The sequence below is a fragment of the Heterocephalus glaber genome, unplaced genomic scaffold (genome assembly GCF_053883595.1).
Source record: "Heterocephalus glaber isolate CG9 unplaced genomic scaffold, H.glaber_assembly_v1.0 deba00001532, whole genome shotgun sequence".
Taxonomy (NCBI): domain Eukaryota; kingdom Metazoa; phylum Chordata; class Mammalia; order Rodentia; family Bathyergidae; genus Heterocephalus; species Heterocephalus glaber.
This window is the reverse complement of record NW_028258330.1, coordinates 27,935,199-27,956,255: the sequence shown is the minus strand read 5'-3', so window position 1 is coordinate 27,956,255 and position 21,057 is coordinate 27,935,199. Positions and strand designations below refer to the sequence as shown.

General features: G+C 38.5%; 1 protein-coding gene, 1 long non-coding RNA gene and 1 pseudogene across 2 annotated transcripts in view; 2 read left to right on the top strand and 1 right to left on the bottom strand.

Moving 5' to 3' along the window:
• Nucleotides 1-21,042, top strand: part of Mroh8 (maestro heat like repeat family member 8) — a 51,583-nt gene extending 30,541 nt beyond the window's left edge. The window contains 9 exon segments of the mRNA XM_087188966.1: nt 99-176; nt 179-253; nt 2,293-2,453; nt 5,251-5,413; nt 6,272-6,427; nt 13,964-14,086; nt 15,643-15,742; nt 16,129-16,194; nt 20,503-21,042. Coding sequence (XP_087045092.1) covers nt 99-176; nt 179-253; nt 2,293-2,453; nt 5,251-5,413; nt 6,272-6,427; nt 13,964-14,086; nt 15,643-15,742; nt 16,129-16,194; nt 20,503-20,651 — 1,071 coding nt within the window. The 3' untranslated portion in view covers nt 20,652-21,042.
• The window catches only part of LOC147824722 (uncharacterized), a 62,159-nt gene that overhangs the window by 14,305 nt on the left and 26,797 nt on the right, over nt 1-21,057 (bottom strand). The gene's annotated exons all lie outside the window — the stretch shown is intronic.
• Nucleotides 7,921-11,873, top strand: LOC101706014 (E3 ubiquitin-protein ligase RNF6 pseudogene; annotated as a pseudogene).

Sequence of the window (21,057 nt, the reverse complement as noted above, 5' to 3'; positions counted from 1 at the left end):
CCTGTCTCAAAACAACAACAAAAAAATCTAGTTTTTGTTCATGGCTCTTTCTATCATAACATATTTCTTAGAAGTTCACTTTTGCTAAATCATTTCAGGTCTTTGAAGTTTTCCTCAATTCGAAAGAGCTCTGCCAGTTTGTAATGACTACATTGAATGGCCTAAAAACCCTGAAAGATATACTTGCACCCAGCAATTAGCCAGAGAATTGCTGCTGATGTTGGTAAAAAATGCGGAGTCCCGATTTGAGAAGGTACAAACTCAATGGCTATTGTCTGGGTTTGAAATACCAGCAAGACCTCGCCACTCCTAGTCCTGATCAGATGAGAATAACTACTAATTGGGGATAGGCCCAATGTCCTAATCCTTTTGCTCAGAAACATTTTTCCAATCAATAAGCATTGATAAAAATAAAAAGTAAGGGCTGTGGTATAGTTCAGTAGTAGAACACTTGCCTAGCATCCATGGGGCACTGGTGCAAAAAAAAAAAAAATTAGGAAAGAAAGAAGGAAGGAATTAAATTTAAGTGCTTTTAAAATGTAATTTTAAAATGATGAGAGCCTATTTCTCAACTTATCAAACTAGCAAAGAATCTCAGCATGGTGGCACACACCTATAATCCTGGCAGTCTGAGAGGCTGAGCTAGGAGGATTGCAAGTTTGAGCCCAGTTTGGGCAGTTGAGTGGTTTAGCAAGACTGTCTCAAAATAAAAACATAAAAAGAAGGGGCTGGAGAAGTAGCTCAATGGGAAGACTCTGGAGTCAATCCCTGCTACTGCAAAAGAAAAAAGTTTGGTTTTTTTTTTAAAAAGCAAACGTACAAAAGGAACAGTGTAAGAGCAAGGTGAGATGGAAACTTGCATGATTTGGGTGCTTTCAGTGGCCAAAAAGGCCAACTGTGAGAGATTTAACCAAAGGATTTACTACTGTATATAATACATATCTGTATTAATATGCATCCTTAATACAATAATTAAAATATATTAAATTACATAATTAATATAAACATATAAGGAATTTGGACATACAACATCTTATATTTTCCCAAATGGGTTCAGTAATTCAACAGTGTTATCCAAGACTCAAGAGCTTTTCTTTCTACTCTTCCTATTCATGTGGTTGTAAGGTAGTAATAGCAATTTCAGACCTTATAAGCAGAACAGACTATCCAGAAAGAAGAAAGATGTTGATTTCCTTTTTCGCACAGCAGGCAGCAAAACCACTGAGCTAAATCCCCAGCCCTCCTTTTCATCCCTTTATTAAGGGAAGAACATCTTTCTCAAAAGCCCCCAATAGATTTTATTCCTCATGTTTCATTAGCCAGAGTTATATCGCATGTCTAACCTTGATCCAGTTTCTGACAACCAGTAGTGATGACAGCCATTTTACATTGAAGGTGTTGAGAGCTGCCTCTGTGAGGAGCTGACAGCTCCAGAGACCTGAGGCCGTGCATCTGCTGGAAGAGTAGTCCAAGCAAGGAAATGGACCCTATGGCTCCTGCTTTCATTACCTGACCTCATAGTCATGTCTGAGAGGAAGGTAGATGAAGACTCCTCTGCCACAATCAGGATCAGAATGAGAGAAAAAAAAAGTTTTATTGTAACACCTTTCTTTCTTTGCTTTATTATAAAATCAATATGTAATTCTTGAGGAAATTAGAAAAAATATAATATTCCATCACTCAAAGACACACCTTTAACATCTTTGCATTTACCTGCTTTCGAATCTATATATTTATTTACTTACTGTGGTACTAAGAGTGGAACTCAAGGCCTTCTCACTGAGCTGTATCCCCAGCTCTTTTTATTTTTTATTTTTAGATAAGGTCTCATTAGGTTACTGAGTTACCCAGGCTGGGCTTGAATTTACAATCTTCCTGTCTCATCCTCCCAGAATGCTGAGATTATAGGAAAGCACCACCATGCCAGGCTCCAAATCTATTTGTGTGCATATCCGTACCTATAGATACCTCCTAAGTAGTTTTGTTTATAAACATTTGTTGTCCAGATCTTTGTACATGCTAACCAAGCTGTCTGCCACTGAACCACGCCCTTTTTGAAAGGAACTTTTTTTAAGTAAAAACATTGTTTAGGGCTGGGAATTTAGCTGAGTGGTGCTGCTGCCTGCCTTGCAAGGGGAAGGTCCCAAGTTCAATCCCCAGTACCAAAAACAAAACAAAAAAACATTGTTTAAAAATCACCCCCTAGGATTTTTCAGAAATGGCCACAGTATCCTCAGAAACCATTAATGTCCCATAGGATTAAGGTTTTAGTAATTTCTTTTTCCTCTTTAGGTACCTGAAGTTATGGGAGTTATCTGTGCCCAGCTATCCATAATCAGTCAGCCAAGAGTCCGCCAACAAATCATAAGTACTGTCAGTTTATTTATCTCCAGACCCAAGTACACAGATATAGTGCTTAGCCATCTTCTTTGTCAACCAATACCATATGACAGGTAATAGAATCTGTGCATCCTCTGGATTAAATTGGGGTACATAACCTGAGTTCTGTGGAACAAGGTTGCCCTCAAAAATCTAATGAGGCTGAGGCAGGAGGATCACCATGAGTTCAAGGCCAGCCAGGGCTCCATAGTGAGTTCAGGACCACCCTGGGCTACATAGCAAGATTCTGTCTCAAAAAACAATACAAAACAAAAAAGCTAATGAGACTCAGCCAAGCATTGTGGCACACACCTATAAACCTAAGACTCTGGGAGGCTGAGGCAAGAGGATCATAAGTTCAAAGCCATGGTATATTGTGAGATGATCTCAAAAAAGCCAAAAATAATTTAATGAGAGTCTTGTGGAGGAGATAAGATACAGATAGATGCCTGTGATCAGAATATAATATACAAACATAAGGAAACAATGCAACAAATCTACTGTGAAAAACATTTTGTAAGATAATTGGACTAGGGGCTGGGGATTTAGCTCAGTGGTGCTGCCGCCTGCCTCGCAAGGACAAGGACCCGAGTTCGATCCCCAGTACAAAAAAAAAAATGTATACCAATATAACCCAAGGACCTTGATTGGATCGTGAACCCAAAACAAAAGCTATGAAAGAAAATTTGGAGAAAATTTAAATATGACTTCTCTGCTAGATTAATGTAACTCCCTTAGGTGTGAAATATACTGGTTATACAGAAGGACGTTCTTACTGTAAGAAGATAGACACAGAAGTTATTTAGGGTAAATATCATACTGTAATAACTCACTTCCAGAATGCTCTCCAGAATGGTTTTGCCACAAAATATCTAAATGAATAAAGTGGTACATAAAAAGAACCTCATACATAGCAACACCCTATTGCCAAAAAAAAAAAAATCATTTTAGTTCATATCTGTACCATATCCCTAAAAATGAACTTTTTAAATCCATTTATACATATATAAACTTTTTCAGTTTATTGTGTATTTATTATACTTTTTTTATTTTTTCCTTTTAAATAGACTTTTTAGAGCAGTTTTACATTCACAGCAAAATTGAGGAAGCACAGAGTTCCCCAAACCCCCTGGGCTCCTTATATGTGTACAGCTTTGTCTTCTATCTGTATACTTTATCCCTATAATACCACTTCAGTGCAGTTTTAGAAGTTAGGGCATATAGAAGTATATATTCAATCATGTTAGTCTATAAAATTGTCTATGTATTAATAGAAGTATACTACATGTATTGCTTTTTTCATTTAACAATATGAAGTACTTTCTGTTTCAATATACAGGACTTTCTGCTATCCTTTCCATGAAGGCATAGTTGTTTTCTGTTTGTTTGTTTGTGTTTTTTGATTTTTTGAGACAGGGTCTCACTTGGTAGCCTGGGCTGACCTCCAACTTGTGATCCTCCAACTTATGATCCTCCTGCCTCAGCTTCCTGAGTGCTGGGAGTACAAGTGTGCGCCACCAAGCCTAGCTAGTCATTTATTTTTAATTACCTGGTTTTTTTAAAGTATATCTTATATGACACAGAATCATTTTTGTTGTTTTGTTCTGTTTTTTTTGGGTTTTTTTGGTGTGCCACTATACCTGGCATACTATTTGAATTTTATAGTTAGGAAATACACAAATACTATCAAAAAGTTAAACAATTTTTTTGAAGTCCAAGTCACATATACTCATAATATTTGAAACGTGCTATTTGTTTAAGGGATATATGCATTACCATCACAACCTGGACAATATTTAGGTTTCCCTGATGCCTGGTACCATTCTACTCCGTGGAGTAACTTGGGTAGCAATTATCTGCTCCAAGATGCTTATCATCGAAGACAGAGATCACCAGCATTCATGGTATGAGAACTCCTTTTCCACAGCACTCACTGGAAAACCAAGCCTCAGTCAAGTAATCCTCACAGCTACAGTTTTGTCACTTGAGTTCTGCTTCTCTTTGTTTTTGGATTTCTTTTTTTTTTTTTTTATACCAGGGATCAAACTTGGGACCTTGAGCTTGTGAGGCAGGTGGCAGAACCACTGAGCTAAATCCCCAGCCCTGTTTTTGGTTTTTTGAGACAGGTCCAGGCTGGCCCTCAATTGACTATGTAGCCCAGCCTTGGGCCTCGGCCTCCTGAGTTCTGTGCCACCACAACTGGCCTGAGTTCTGTTTCTCTTATTTAAAAATGCGTGTATATATCTATAGCAAAAATGATAAATATGGGCTGGGGATTTAGCTCAGTGGTTCCGGGGCCGGCCTCACAAGCGCAAGGTCTCAAGTTCGATCCTTGGTACCAAAAACAAAAAATGATAAATGTTAGTATGTGTTAATTCTGGTTGATTGCATGAATATTTGATGCTTTATTCTACACACACACATGCACACACATACACACACACACATTTTAAAACTCTGAGACTGCTTCTCTTTAGGAGTTTCAAAAGAGTAGAATTCCAGTTCAGAATGGTAAGGAATCTTAAGGGTCCTCAGTTGAATTTCACTAAATTCTTGCTAAGGAATCTTTAAGTCTGTGTTGGATACCTTCCCTAGTGGGGAGCTCGTTATGATCTGAGACAGCCTTTCCACTTTTTCTCATTGTTATGGGACCATTTCCTCCACCTGTTCCTACTTCTGCTTTGTGAGGCAACTCACAACAGCACGCCCCTCCTCTACATAGCAGACCTGCTAATATGAGAGAGGGCAGTCATGCTTTCTTCACTTCTTCCCTGCCTTGGACTACCCATTGTGACTAGAAATCCAGCAAGCACTATATGCTAAGTAAAGGTAAAATGTTGTACCAGATGTTGTACCTTTTGACACACACAGGGAAGACATCAAGAGACTATTGCCATCCATCTTAGGCAGCTTATGTGAAACTGATGAGAGGATTGTTTTGTTGGCCATCCAGATACTCCAGAAGCTTGTCAGGATGATGGATTTTACAACCCTGGCTGCCATGATGAGGATCCTGTTCTCTTTATTTGGTGATGTAAGTCAACAAAGAGAGAAGATACTTCCCTAAAGGAGGGTACTTGGCATAACAGCTAGTAGAAGTTGGGATAGTGAATAAGTATATCCTATTTTATGTAGAACATTTTATTTTCAGAGCACTTTTAAATCTCTCTCAAGATCCTTGCAGGTAACCCATGAGTTGGTAGGGATGGTGTTACGATTAAACAGGAAACAGAAACTTGGCAAGGTATTCCTTTGTGGGATAGATAAAGGGTAAAAGAAACAATCAGAACTAGGGGCTGGGGATTTAGCTCAGTGGCACTGTGCCCGCCTCACAACCACAAGGTCCTGAGTTCGATTCCTGGTACCAAAAAAAATCAGAACTGGGTCAAGGTGATAGATATACTTATATCTTTGCCTCAAATCTCAAAACTTTTCCAAAAAGGAGTACATGGAGCACAGTGACTAGCATCCTTGGAAGAGCAAAGTATGCCAAGGCAGGGATTTTAAATTTCAGCAAAGCAGGCCAAGGATTTAGCTCAGTGGTTCTGCTGCCTGCCTCGCAAGCGCAAGGTCCCAAGTTCGATCCCTGGTACCAAAAAATAAATAAATAAATTTTAAAAATAAATTTCCGCAAAATAGCTTATGTGAATGTTTAAAACCAAGCTTAGACAATGACAGGTGGGACTGTGCCCATTTCTTACTTATAGAGAGAAGAACAAAAGTACCAAACAGCAGGTCTTGCTGTCTCCAGGTAAGTTTGGTTTCTTACCCTCAACTATATTCAGCTAAATAGCCTTGTGTTAAAACTGACGTTGTGAGCCATGTAGACTTCTTACAAGGTAACCGTGAACACATTCACTGAGTTGTTTCCCTTTGAACACTCCTCTTATAGGTGAGACCTGATGTTCATCATTTCTCTATGACCCTTTTTGGAGCCTCCATAAAGTCTGTGAAACACACACATAAGAAGGGTGTGGAGAATCAAGTTCTGGAAAGCTTGGTCCCACTGCTTCTGTATTCCCAGGATGAAAATGCTTCAATAGCTGAGGTAGTACCTACTTCTTTCAGCCCTAAATAACTCTTAAATCCATAGCCAACTCTGCAAATTAGTATTTGTAACTTTGTGGGCAGAGACTTTATAGTACAATCTTTGTTCTCTATGTCCTCTGGCACAGAGCTATGTTTCAATTATTTTTCTCTAAATGAATCATGGGAAAAAATCTTACTCCTGGTTTCTGTGTAGCAAAGTATGGCCCTCTGTGGGTAAGAACAATATATTAGCCCTCACTATAGCTGCACCCTAATATTCAGCCTAGCACAGAGCCCTAAATATAGAGCCTAACTCAACAAACCTTTTTTTTGGTAGTAGGGATTGAAATCCAAGGAGTACTAAGCTACATCTCCAGCTCTATAAAGTTATCATCATCATCATCACCATCATCAACAGGGTTTCTCTAGTTTCCCATGCTGGCCTTCAAACTTTCACTCCTCCTGCCTCAGCCTCATAGGTAACTGGAATTACGGGCATGCACTACCCTGCCTGGCAGCAAACTCTTTGTTGATGACAATGATAATTTTTTTAATATTTTTTCACTTTAGGAACTGCCTCATTTGCCTCAAGATAAATATCTTGAATTGAAGTTAAATCAGAGAGAGTAGCCTCTCTGACAATCTAGAGAAGTCTTTACTTCCCCTAAATCTTCCAAGGGTTTTTGCCATAAGAATTTGGTTTTCCATTTAAGCCATCTTAGTCTTAACCCTGTGGTGGGTGGGAGGTTGAAATGTCATCATCTTTAGTTATACACACATCAGAAGCCTGTCCAATCCAGAGTACTGCTACTTATGGTCTACCAGTGTGGTATCATGGGGTAGGGTGGGGGTAGGTTAGACCACAAGGATCTTAGGATGATGCTGGAGCTCTCACTTCCATGTGCACCTGCTATAGAAATGAAAGTCAAGGTTGCAAGTTCAGAAATGGGATTGGAGTAGGCCTTGGGACCTTCTTGTGGAGAAAATTGTGCATAGCTTTATAGATATAAATATGATACATTTCAGAAAGTATAGAGCAGAATTTCTGACCCAGGTGATAGGGATTTATAGATATGTGGAGGCATTGATATCCCACCCAACTCTGCCAGCCTTTTAGCAGTCAGGCAAGGCTCTGGGCTTATTCCCCTTCAAACCTTGAATAAGCCACTTCTTCAAGGCCCCTCAGAGGGTAATCTATGTAGACAGGAGGGATCTAATATAAATTAGATTAGGAGTCACTGGCACAGAGAACATAATGAATGCCTATATAACTACCTAAGAAACTACTCTAATAAATAAAACAGAAATCAATTATATACCAAGTCCCAACTGAATTCCTCCAAGAACTTTCATCCTTAATTTTGTTCTTAGCATTCCTGTGGTAATATTTTTCATGCTTTAAAACTTTATATATTCTCAGTGTTTTGTTGCCTTCTTTAACAGCATTTGATGGAGGATCTTTTATACATTTGCAACAGATATAAACCAGATTGCAAATCCTTTTTAAAATCTTAAACCAGCTGTCCTTAATGGACGATTAGAGAGCACAGTGGCCTCCGGAGGTGGCAGCCCCTTCCACCTCCCAGCGACAGTTCTGGCACCAGAGAGGACAGCTGCCTACTGAAGATTCTCTGGGGACAAAGCAGCTGCCTGGCTCCTGGAGAGATGAGTAGCTCTCAAAAAAGTCACAAAAGAAGGGAATGGAATTAATATGAGAAAATGAAAAAATGGAAACAAAGTCTTTGTAAATAGGGAGGGATGGAGGGGTTGAAGGGAGGGCAAGGGAAGGGGGAAAAAAGAACCGAGAGAGTATGTAAAGGTGCAAATTTCCAATAATGAATGTCATTATATTGTATACCTAAAATGTACCAATAAAATAAAATTTAAAAAAAAATTTTTAAAAGGCACAGACAACTGAAGGATGGGTACCATTACATCTGTTAGAGGCATGTTGAAAGGAAAATAAGGAAGCCAGGAGCCTCAGTATGAATCAGTCTAGCTCTAGATCAGGTAGTGGTGGTGAAGAAACCTCATCTCAAGACCGTAATCATCATGAAAATGGGAGAAGATAGCAGCAAGAGCACCTCCTTAGAAAAGAAGCCTATTATCAGTTTATTAATGAGCTTAATGATGAAGATTATTGGCTGATGAGAGACCATAATCTTTTAAGCACCCTTGGAAAATAACATCAGAAGAACAGTAACAACAGTTAGATGGAGTGAAGGAGCAGTGTCTCACCCTGACTTGAGAAATAACAGAGACTCTAGGGACTTAGAAGTCCCTAGAGAAAGTTCAGATGAAGATTCTTTTTTTTTTTTGGTACTGGGGATCAAACTCGGGTCCTTGCACTTGCGAGGCAGGTGGCGACACCACTGAGCTAAATTCCTGGCCCCAGATGAAGATTCTTTACTAGAATGGCTGTACACCTTTCATCTTACTGGCAGTGCAACTCAAAGTGGACAAAATGGGAACCAAACTTGAAGATCTGTAAGTCGAACAAGCCCAAACAGTGGAGAGTTTCAGTTTAGTCTAGAAATCCACATAAATCATGAGAATAGAGGATTTGAAATTCGTGGGGAAGATGATATGGGTATTTCACTTTCAGATATTAACAGAGATCACACCATAGATAGGCAACAAAGATCAACTAGTCCTGTGACTAAGAGAACAAGAAACAAAACCTCAGTGAATTTCAGTGGTGGTAATTCCAACATTCCAGCGACTAGGCTGGTTCAAGGAGACAGAATGATGGATCATTCTCAACACTGGGAAAGTTAAGAAATGGAAGTGAGAGAGGAGTTGGTGTTCCTAGAACTAGTGTTTCACACAATAACTTTAGTAGTCAAACAAGTCAATTAGGTAGTAGTGAACTCAGGCAAAGGGAGGAGCAGAGATTTGGAGTAGCACATATTTGGGAAAATGGGGCTAGAACTAATGTTACAGTGAGGAATAAAAACCAAAGATTAGAGCCAATAAGTCTATTTTCAGTAGCCAAAGCCGTCCACCAATTCAGAGACAGAGTAGCACTGTTTATAATTCCCACAAGGAAAGTAGACCTTCATGGCAAACCATTAGATCTGAGGAGAAGAGGGATAACTCAGGTCTTTTTAGAGCCAGATACAGAACACAGAAGCACTGCATATTCCCAATTCTCTAATTCAAGACTTGTGTCAAGAACAACAGTAGAAGAAGGGGAAGAATCCAACACATCCTCCCCTGCTGCACAAGAGCATCCAACAATTATACTGGACCTTCCAGTAAGGATTCGTCCTGGACAAAATACAGATCAGGATAGTGTTGCAAATAGAACCCAATCTAGAGCAGGGCTAGCAGAAAATAGTCACTATTGAAAGCAATAGTGGGGGCTTTCACAGAACTATTTCTCATTTAGAGCAGATAGCCATTTGAACCTATATTACTACCATAACAGTTCCTCTTCGAAGGATTTCTGAGAATAAGCTTATTGAGCCATCCTCAGTGGCTCTTCAGACAATTTTCAGCCAGATCATGACTGGGTTTGGAGAACTGAGTTCACTAATGGAGGCTGAGTCAGAGTGAGAGATTCAGAGAAATGGTCAGTCTTTGCCAGACCCGAGTAATTTAGGTGCAGTTGATGACAGCAGCCAGCACAGTGAAAGTTCCTCTCAACATGGGCAAGCCCGAGAATTCAGCACTGAAATGCCAACCTCAGAAAAGAAGCAGTGACAATAGAAGTAGTAGGCAGTTGCAAAATTCAAACAATTTTGTAGAAGGTGAAACACTACCTATTCTTTACCTTGCTCACTTCTTTTTATTAAATGAAGGTGTTGATGATCAAATATGTGGTTTAACCAAAGAGCAGATGGACAGTCCATTCAGAACTACGAGCATAGCGGTATTGACAGTGAACTAGGTAAAATTTGTAGTGTTGTATCAGTGACTATGTAACTGGAAACAAGCTTAGGCATGCACGAATTTCACATTCCCTGTATTGACCAATGGCTGTCAGCGAATTGCACTTGCCCAATCTGTCGGCAGCCTGTTTTAGGATCTGGAGTAGCAAACAATGGGTGAAATGATGGGATCTATTCAAATATTGCATTTTAATAGAGCTGAGTGTTTAAACATTCTTTTGTTGAGTTGTGATGAACTAACCTGGGTGGAAAAAAAAGATTATAGTCTCAACTATTTTTGTGTGCTTTTTAAACTTGTTATTTTCTTTTTTTTGGTACTGGGGATCAGACTCGGGACCTTGCACTTGTGAGGAAGGCAGTAGAACCACTGAGTTAAATCCCTGGCCTGACCTGTTACTTTTTTAACTTGTTAAAAGAGAAGAATTTAGGGCTGGGGATTTAGCTCAGCGGTACCATGGCTACCTCACAAGTGCAAGGTCCTGAGTTTGATCCCCGGTACCAAAAAAAAGAGAGAGACAAAGAAGCATTTGTACAAATTTAAAGTAAAAATGTTAAATTATCCAAAAGTACAGAATAGTTAATATTGCTAGAACCAAATAACCTTTAAAATGTTTTTATTTTGGTAATTTTGTCATGTTAATAAGCTCTTTTGTATCTGCACAATTCAATTACTTAAAACTCTTCCTTTTCTTAATATTACAGCAGATTTTCTTGGGTTTTTAAGTTTGATAAGCTTAGTACTATGTCTAGACATTGGTATCTAAGCCTTTCAAAGAATGTTTGCCTGAATGTTTACTATGTATTTAAATTACCCTAAATGATAATTTAATATGCAGCATGCCATATGTGTATATATAGACATATAATTTTAAAGTTAAAATATACAGTCTAAAAACTACAAGTTTGGTTCTTATTTAAGCGTTTGAGCTAAGACTGCACATGGCACAGTGTTTAATATTGATAAGATCATCTCTGAGAGTAGATTAAGATATAATTTTTTTTTGGTACCAGGGATCAGACTCAGGACCTTGCACTTGTAAGGTAGGCAGTGGCACCACTGAGCTAAATCCCTGGCCCTGAGATATAATTTTAAAATAGAGGTAATTTACTGAAGCATCTCTGACAGTCTGATTTATTAGCAAGCAATATGTAATACTGGACAAATATTTCTTTATTCAGAAATGGAACATGGGAAATTTAGGGCATACAGATTATTTAGCTTGAGTTCAGCCTTTTTTTTTTTTGGAAAGTGCAAACGATTCTTTGGATTAAGTAAGGTGTACAGTATGCATGGTTTCTCAAATTTAGTTTAAAACATTTAAAAAAAGGCATATACAGAATCAAATGCATAGATAATATGTTAAGTTCACTTGGAGGTCAAATAACTCCAAATAATATAAAAGAGAAAACCTTAAGAGAATGTAGAATTTGTCTAAATGCAAAGTATGCATTGAAGACCTATTTCTACCATTAAATATTAAAACAAAAAAAATTAAATCTTAAACCATGTACCAACTTTTTGGTTGAAATTGTGTAAGTTAAATTGCATTCTCTTGACCAATATGAGTGTATTTCTGTAAGCATAGTTATGTTGAAATAAAGTTTTAAAAAACAAATAAAAAAACTTTATATATCATTCTATAAATCTTGCAACATTTTACTGTTTTATTTAACTTTGTATTTATGAGTTCTATCTGTATTGTATAACTCTACATCATTTATTTTCACTGCTATGTAGAATTCCATCCTAAAGGTTATGATAAAAAATACATTATGTTTAAAGTTTTTTAAAATTTATTACAGTAAAAGATACATTACAATTAATCCCCCTCAAAATACTCACCCTTACTTTGTTGTGTTTTTTTGTTGTTGTTGTTTTGGGGGGTTTGTTTGTTTGTTTTGGTTTTTTGAGATGGAGTCTCACTGTGTAGTCCAGGCTGGCCTTGAACTCACTATGTAGCCCTCAGCCTCCCAAGTGCTGGGATTACAGGTGTGAACCACCATGCCCCGCAACAGATTTCCTTTTTTTTTGAGACAAGGTCTCACTATGTATTTCAGGCTGGCCTATGTATCCCAAGCTGGCCTCAAACGCACAGTGATCCTCCTGTCTCACCCTCCTAAGTGCTGGGATCAGAGGCATGGACCACCATGCCTAGCCCCTTGCTTTGAACACACTTATTCCATTGCTCTTGCCACTTTCTGAAGCAGTTCTGGAAGTCTCTTTTTGTGAGTGTCTTTCTTTAATTGTGCTGTTGTGGCTGCCTTGATATCCTGAACTGACTCAAAACATTTACCTTTCAAGGTATTTTGATTTTGGGAAAGAGCCCAAAGTTGCACGGTACCAGATCAAGTGAATGAAGTGAATGAGGACACATACCTTAATATTCTTACAAGCTTGCTTTTCCCATTTGAATGGCACATGGCACAATATTCACTGTATTTTTGATCACACCTATAAAGACACAAAAGAGATCTAGAATTCCTCAAGAAAGTGGTAAGAATGATGGGGTAAAAGTGTTTGAAGTGAAAGGGAGTATTTTGAGGGGAATTAATAGCAATGTGTCTTTTACTGTAATAATTTTTTTAAAATTAAGTATTTACATTTTTTACCACCCCTTGTACAAGTAACCTACAGCTATTCTGTTCTCCTGAGACAGTTAAGACTGTTTTCAGTTTTTCATTGTTACGCTGCCACACATGGATTCTTGTACTATTTTTTGTTTGTTTGTTTGTTTTGGTACTGGGGATCAAACTCGGGACCTTCCACTTGCAAGGCAGGCGGTGGAACCACTAAGCTAAATCCCCAGCCCACTTGTACTATTTTTTTATCCATACATGTGAGAGTTTCTTAAAGGCATAAACCTAGGGGGGAATATCTGGGTGTTTTAACTTTATTAGATATTTACAAATTGCTAAATAAAGTAGTTCAATTAATTTTTATTCCCATTAATCCCCAAAAGAATTTTTATGGCTCAAATACCTAATAGATCTGAGATACAATACTTGCTTGGAGACACATCAGAAGTGTTGAATTGTACTTAGATGGCATTCTGAGAGCAATGAATAGAGAAGAGGCCACTTGCTCAGTATTACTGGACTTGGGTATGGAAATGAACACTACAGGGTTCCTTCCAACGCAGACATGCCCCAAGGACAGTACAAAGTCAGGAGCTGCACTTTCCTGTGTAGAATTAAGAAAATTGCATGGGAGCACCAAGTAGTGGTGAAAGCCTTGTCTCTGGATCATAGGGAAGTGGGACTCCTTGCCTGAATCTAGACTTGGGTACCACTTGTGACAGCCATCACTTTTTCCTGGAACCAGTGGTTTCTACATCCTCCTCAGAACCCTGGAATGTTATGTATCCCTTCAGGGACTGTTTGGGAACTGAAGGAGGAGGGTAATACTCTGGCTCTTTCCACCCCTCCCTTCACTTCTCCCAAGGTAATTTTGACTTCATCAGTCATTCACATTAGAATTTGACATCAGTTTTATTGAAGAAAGGTTACCTCAGTTAAAAATTTTTGAAAATTGGGGCCAGGGATTTAGCTCAGTGGTTCCACCGCCTGCCTCGCAAGCGCAAGGTCCCAAGTTCAATCCCCAGAACCAAAAAAAAAAAAAAAAAAAAATTGAAAATGCTGATCTATGATCATCTTTTTCACAGGAGAGCAAGCCAGTCCTAAAAATGTGTTCCAAATTCCTGAAGTGGAAGCTGCCCCAAGAAGTATATGGCAAAGACCCCTTCTACCTCAAACCTGTTGAAGTTAGAACAATCTGCAAATTCTTTGTATGTGAGAAATAATGGCTTTCTAAAAACTCTTTGACAGGCTGACATACTTATTTTTTTCTGATGTGGTTCTTAATTGAAGAACATGGGGTACAGGAAACATTGTTCATCCCCTTTCACATTATAATTTGGTATCTATAATCTTTTTTTTTTTTTTTTTACTGTGGATCTATTTTCCTGTAGTTCCCTCCCAACTGAGTCACAGATTCACTCTTTATTCCTACTCTTCCTCACAAAAAAGACTTTTGAACTCTTGGGAGCCCACTAACATGGGTCAGAGGCTATAAGGCCAGGCTGATAGAAACTGCTTTAAAAATTCCTGGTGAGGTGAATTGAAATGGAGTTATGCATTGCCTTTACACATATCTCTAGTCCTTTCCTTGATATAGTAGACTACCTTACGTTCCATCCCAACATATTTAATGAGCCCCCAAGCACAGGTTGCTATGCTGTGAGGCCATGCACAGGGACAAGCTTGAGCCTCAGGAGGTCCGTCCATTTTTTTTGGAAACTGACCATAGAATCACCTAGATCTTATTATGAAGTCCCTGGGACTGACTATTCCCAGGAGCCTTCCATATGTCCAGCCTGTTTTGGACCCAGAGTGGTGGTATCTGTCCAAATTTCTAGGCCTAGGAACCCCCACAGTGCCCTTGTGTCAGGTTTTCCACTAGGGATTATTTCTCAGACCTCCTATAAGCAAACCTATAGCTGATACACTAATGACAATATTTTCAATAGGAAATTCAGTGTTCTCAATGGATAAGACTACAGATTTCTGTGTTAAACTATAAGCATTATGAGAACAAATTGCTGTTCTCCCCATCCTATGTAGGAGGTGTGTGACTTTGTAAGATATCCATTGAGAGGTGCGTTCATTCACCCAATAAGCATAACATGTCCAATCTACAACATGCATGAGGAGCCCAAGATTTTAAACTTTCAGTTGGGATATTGCAAGCTAGTAAGGAAGATAAAACCTCTGGAAAATTAAATTGAAACTTAAAGTGAAAAATAAGATGTACCAAGAGAGAAATACCTGTAAAATATTCAGAGCAAGGTTAGGTCAGGCAAGTGAGTAGTTAGGGAAGAGCTCATAGGGAAGAAAAGCTCAAGATGTAGCTTAGAGTTGGGCATGATGGGGCATGACTGTAATCACAGCACTCTGGGAGACTGCGGCAGGAGGATCTCATGTTTGAGCCCAGCCTGGGCAACTATCAAGATCCTATCTCAAAATAAAAATTTGAAAAGGGCTGGGGATGTGGCTCAGTGCAAAAGCCCCAAGTTCAATTTCCAGAAGCTGGGATAGCTTTGAAAGTGTCACAAATATGATATACAGCATGAGTGGTTATGGACAAGGGGTATTCAGAGGATTTATTTTTGTATAGGAGCTTATGATTGTGGCATAATATTCATTGGTAGCATTCAATGTAGTTATTTCAAGCACTACTATACTCGGTATCTGATGTCCTCCCAAACCCTGGAAACTACAGTTAGGCTAATCAGAACAGTGTTGGCACTTCACTGCTTTGTACTCTTATTCTTTCCCCACTTAGGGAAAAAAATGCAAGGGTAAAATTGACATCCTTGTCCAAACATTGATGTACTCCAAGAATGCAAAACTTTCCATCAGAAGAACAGCAGTCTTATTTGTAGGTACAAAGAAAATCCTTTTATCTCTACATTTTTATCCTGTACTTTCCCAAATCCTTTTCTTGAGTAACTCTATCCTTTATGAAGATGTCTTTGAAAACACTTCTAGGAGAAATGGGCTATGTTATCTGTAGGTAACTATCATGCACTTAGAAGTCATTTTTGGAATCTGCCTAATTTTCAAAGGGCCAATTTTACCAATTGCTTAGATTTTTTAAAGATTAAAAACAGGAGGGCCAGGGATTTAGCTCAATGCTTCTGCCACCTGCCTCGCAAGCACAAGGTCCCGAGTTCGATCCTTGGTAACAAAAAAAAAAGAAGATTAAAAACAGGTTGTAATTTCCAAGAGAAGCGAGATCACATACTCACTGACTTCATCCTGTATTTAGGTCTCTTATCAAAGTACATGGATTGCAGTGAGGCCAGGATGAAGGGGACTGACTGGATACAGGATGGTAAGTTATACTACACCTTGGATTTGTGATGTATCCATATTTTGGAAGGTACCTGAGATAGTGACTATAGGCAGGCCCTGTAGCAGAGTTGAAACTCAAAATCACTGGTGACTTCAGCTAAATGACAGTCTCATCCCAGTTCAGTGTCCTCCTTAGGAAAGGTCATAACCTTATTTTTTCTGAAATCAGCTTTAATGAATGTCTTGAGAACAGCTCCTAAACCTTTCTGTCAGGAAATAAGTCATCTCTTGAACCTTGCTGCATCTCCAGCTCTTTTTTTTATTTTTTATTTTGAGACAAGGTCTCCTTAAATTGCTGAATTGCCATGCAGGGCTTGAACTCAGGATCCTCTTGCCTCAGTCTCCCAGAGTGCTGGGATTTTAGGCATGCACCACCATCCGTAGGAGCAAACTGAAAATACCTCACAAGTACCACAGTGATGGCTGCAGCCCACTATTTTCTTTAGGCAGTTCTCCTGTAAGGTAAATTAGGAGTTGGTAATAGAGATGTTTTATTATTCATATAAGGCAACCATCATGTAAGTGGTTTTCAGAATTGCTAGCAAGTGAAAATTTTCTATAATTGTACAGTCCTAGAGATTTAGCATCCAAGAATTATTTATTCTCATTTAAGAAGTAGTTCTACAATTAGAAAATGCCATGAAACTGGGCATGGTAATGCATGCCTACAAACCGAGAACTCTGGGAAGCTGAGGCAAGAGGATCTCATGTATAAGCCCGGCCTGGAAAAGCTGGTGATTTAGTAAGACTCTTTCAAAATAAATAAATAAGAAGGATTGGAGTGTAGCTGAGTGTGAAGGCCCTAAATTCAGTCCCCAATACTGAAAAAAAAAGGCTATGAAATACTAAGTCCCACAATCCAGAATTATTACTTTGAAAATCAAATTAAAATCTTAAACAACTTACTCCTTTTAAAATGAAACCATTATAGGGCCGGGAATTTAGCTCCATGGTTTCGCTGCCTGCTGGGCAAGCTCAAGGACCCAAGTTCGATCCCCAGTACCAAAAAAAAAAAAAACCCATTATAGCTAGTGAACCATTATAACAGTGATAGGGGCTAATACTCATTTAAGAAAGATGATGCCACTTTTCTCCTAAAATTTCTCATTTCTTCATGGATAGCAGAAGCACAATGAAAGGAAAAAGCCATGCAAATTATTCTATTGAGAGAATGCTAATAACTGATTATCTTCATTAAAAGGAAAAATTATTTCTAATCTAAAACATGTGGAATTAAAGTTCCTTTTCCAAAGTTGACTATCTGGAAGCTTTAGGGTATGTATGAAAAGCCATATGCATACGCTGTAGGATAAGCTGTATGAAATTGCTGATCAAAAACTGTCAAATATCAGCAATCTCATGTGGGTTAGCCTAATGGAATAACCTCCACCCCCCCCAATGAAGCTTAGCAGGGCACAGTGCTACATGCCTGTAGTCCCAGTACTGAGGGAGGCTGAGGCAGGAAGATTTCAAGTTCAAGTCCTGCCTGGACAATTTAGCGAGAGCCAGTTTCAAAATAAAAACTGGACTGGAGATGTAGCTTAGTGTTCAGCATCCTGGGTTCAATTTTCAGCACAAATGGAGGCGGGAACAGAGACAGAGAGACAGACAGAGACAGAGAGAGAAAGAGGGAGAGAGAGGGAGAGAGGCAGAGACAGAAACAGAGAGACAACGCTTTCTAAGTATGCACAAAATAAGAGTGCTATATTTGTCTCCATAAAAAGTTTTTTTTTAAATCAACTTTAAAAAGAAACAGACAAAACTGAAAAGCAAACAACAAAGGAAAATACGTGCAACATTGTTGTAGAATTTGAGACCAGAGAGACCAATGGGTGAAACAGGAGGTTATTTAGCTGCATACTAGCCCAGTGTGTTCATATCCAAAGGCTGAGCCCCAAACAAAGAAGAGTTTTATACATGTGCTAGTTTTATACATGTGGCCAAAGGGGTCGGTCCTCCTAGTGGCACAAAACTTGTGAGTGGATGAGACAGTCTACAGAAGCAGGACAAAGGCAGTTAATCAAGTAGAACAGTTTTGCAATTTAGCATATCTTGGTGGAATAAAACAGGATTTTATAGAAGCAAAGGGTCATAAAACCTTACAGAAACAGTTAACAACAAGCCATAGGGAAGAGGGAAGTTTGAGGGGGAACTGCTTAAAGTTGGGGAGACTTGTTTTTTCTTTTTAAGTTCTGCTTTAACATGATTAAGGGTTAATATCCCTAAAATAAACCAATAAAGTCACAAAAGAAAAATGAGAAACAATATGAATAAGCAGTTCATAGAGGAATTACAAATGGCTAAGAGGTGAAAAAAGTTGGTATCACTAGTAATCAGAAGTTTGCAAAATAAAACAATTAAATGCCAATATGTGCTTTTCTGTCAACAATTAATCAACATTGATATGGTAAGGGAAAATTGGTATTATCATATACATGCTTGTATGAATATAAATTGATACCTTTTCTTGCCATGCTGAGGATTAAACCCAGGGCCTCACACATTCTAGGCAAATACTCTACAACTGAGCTACATCTCTAGCTCTTTTTTGGTTTTATTTTGAGACAGAGTCTCACTAAGTTGTCCAGGCTAAGCCTCAAACTGGCTATCCTCCTGCCTCAGCCCCTCAAGTAACTGGAATTACAGGTTCATGCCACCATGCTCAACTGAGATACAACTTTTTAATAGGGAAGTTTGGCAGTATATATTAAAATAAGCTATGCTAAATAAATAAATAACCATGCCAGGCATGGTGCACCCTTTAATCTCAGCACTGGGGAGGCTGAAGCAGGAGGATCACCTCTAATTCAAGGTCAGCCTGGTCTACATGGTGAGTTCAAGGTTAACCTGAACTATATAATGAAAACTGTCTCAAACTAACCAAAAATAAGCTATTCTCTCTGGGAGGTTGAGGCAAAAGGGATTGCAAGTATAAGCCTAGCCTGAGCAATTTAAAAAGACATGTCTAAAATGAGAAAAAAGAAAGAAAAAGAAAGTGAGAGAGAGAAAGAGGAGGGGAGGGCAAGCGGCCTAGGGACTAGCTCAGTGTGAAGGACCTAAATTCAATCCACAGTACTAGCCAGAAAAAAAGTCATACTTTGACTTATCAATGCTATTTCTAGAAATTTAACTTATGAAAATAAGCAGAAATAGTTTCAGGCATATTGATTTGAATGTTAGAATAGTGAAAATGGAAAGTATTCTAGATTATAAAACATAAGGAATTAGTTAAATTATAGTATAAATTATAGTATGCCCATATTGTATATAGCCACGAAAAATAGAAGAATTTTTAAGTGATTCATATAAATAATGATGAGATATTATTAATGAGCCAATCAATTATTGGATGATATGATTCCATTTGTACAAAAATAAAAGCATAGGGCCGGGGATTTAGCTCAGTGGTTCTGCCACCTGCCTCACAAGTGCAAGGTCCTGAGTTCAATCCCCAGTACCAAAAAAAAAAGCATACACATATACATAAATGTATAGAAAAAAAGAGAGAGAGATAGTCAAAATAACTAGGTGGTAGAATTATGGGTTGAGTTTTTGTTTTGTTTTGTTTTGGTTTTGGTTTTTGGCAATACTAGGGATTGACCTCAGGGCCTTTGCACTGAGCTACATCCCTAGTCACCAGGTTACCCAGGCTGGGCTCAAACTTGCGATACTCCTGCCTCAGCCTCCCACAGTGCTGGGATTACAGAAAAGTGCCATCATGCCTGGCTTATGGGTGACTTTTATTTTCTTCTAGTGCTTACATGTATTGTCTAAATTTTCTATACAATGAACATGTATGCCTTGAAAACATAAAAACTAAAAATTTTTTAAATATTAAAAAGAAATAATGATTAAAGAATTACATCTAGGACAAACACAAGAATTTGGACGTTGACATTAGATGGGTTGACAGATCCAGATGATTTGCCTTTATATTTTTTGAGACAGGGTCTTGTTATATAGTTCAGGCTGGCCTTGAATTTGCAGCAATCTTCCTGCCTTAGCCTCCAGAGTGCTGGGATTACAGGTGTGCTGCACCACCCCAGCCAGATAATTTGACTTTAGGTAAACCATGTAGCATGTGATTGTTGCAAAGGAGTGAAATATTTAGCAACTCAGAAACTGGTAGGTTTTATAGATCAAAATAAAAATCATGCCACCCACGAACAAACTTTTGGACAGTAGTCTTAGAAAAAGTTGCTATTTTGGCCTTTTGGTGTCTAGAAAAGTGCTCATTTCCAGAAATCTCAGGGCCTTTCACCTACAACTCAGTTTTCTTACTACTTAGATCTGAAAGATCTGCTGCATGACCCTGAGCCCTCTCTGCGCATCCTTGCCTCCCAGGCTCTGTTCCGAGTCCAGAGAGTGTAGTCCCAAGCAGAACCTGAGCAGACAGTTTGCTGGTTGAGGAAGCTCCTGGTTTGTCTCTCTACCTAGAAATGTAAGGCAGTCAACATCAGGTAAAGCTAATCCTATAAGAAGCCACAGAAGAAACAAGGCATCCTCTTTCTTTTTACAGATATAAGCAAGGCCAGCACAAATCTACCTCCCTCTGTTTAATTACCTCCAACATGTTTTTTTTCCTGTCAAAATCTTTAAGTACCTAGATAGCATATATAGGGGAGGGTGGCTCTTGATTTAAATTTACAGGTTTAATGAAAAATCTAATGAGCTTTTGAGGCATGGCAGAATATCCAAAAAGTCTCCTTAAGTCTTGATAAACAAGTATAGAACCACTTTTTGTTTGTTTATTTATTTATTTATTTTTGGTTTTTTGTTTTTTTGTTTGACAGACAAGGTTTCCAAAAAAAAAAAGAAAAAATACAGATTTCAGGGCTGGGGA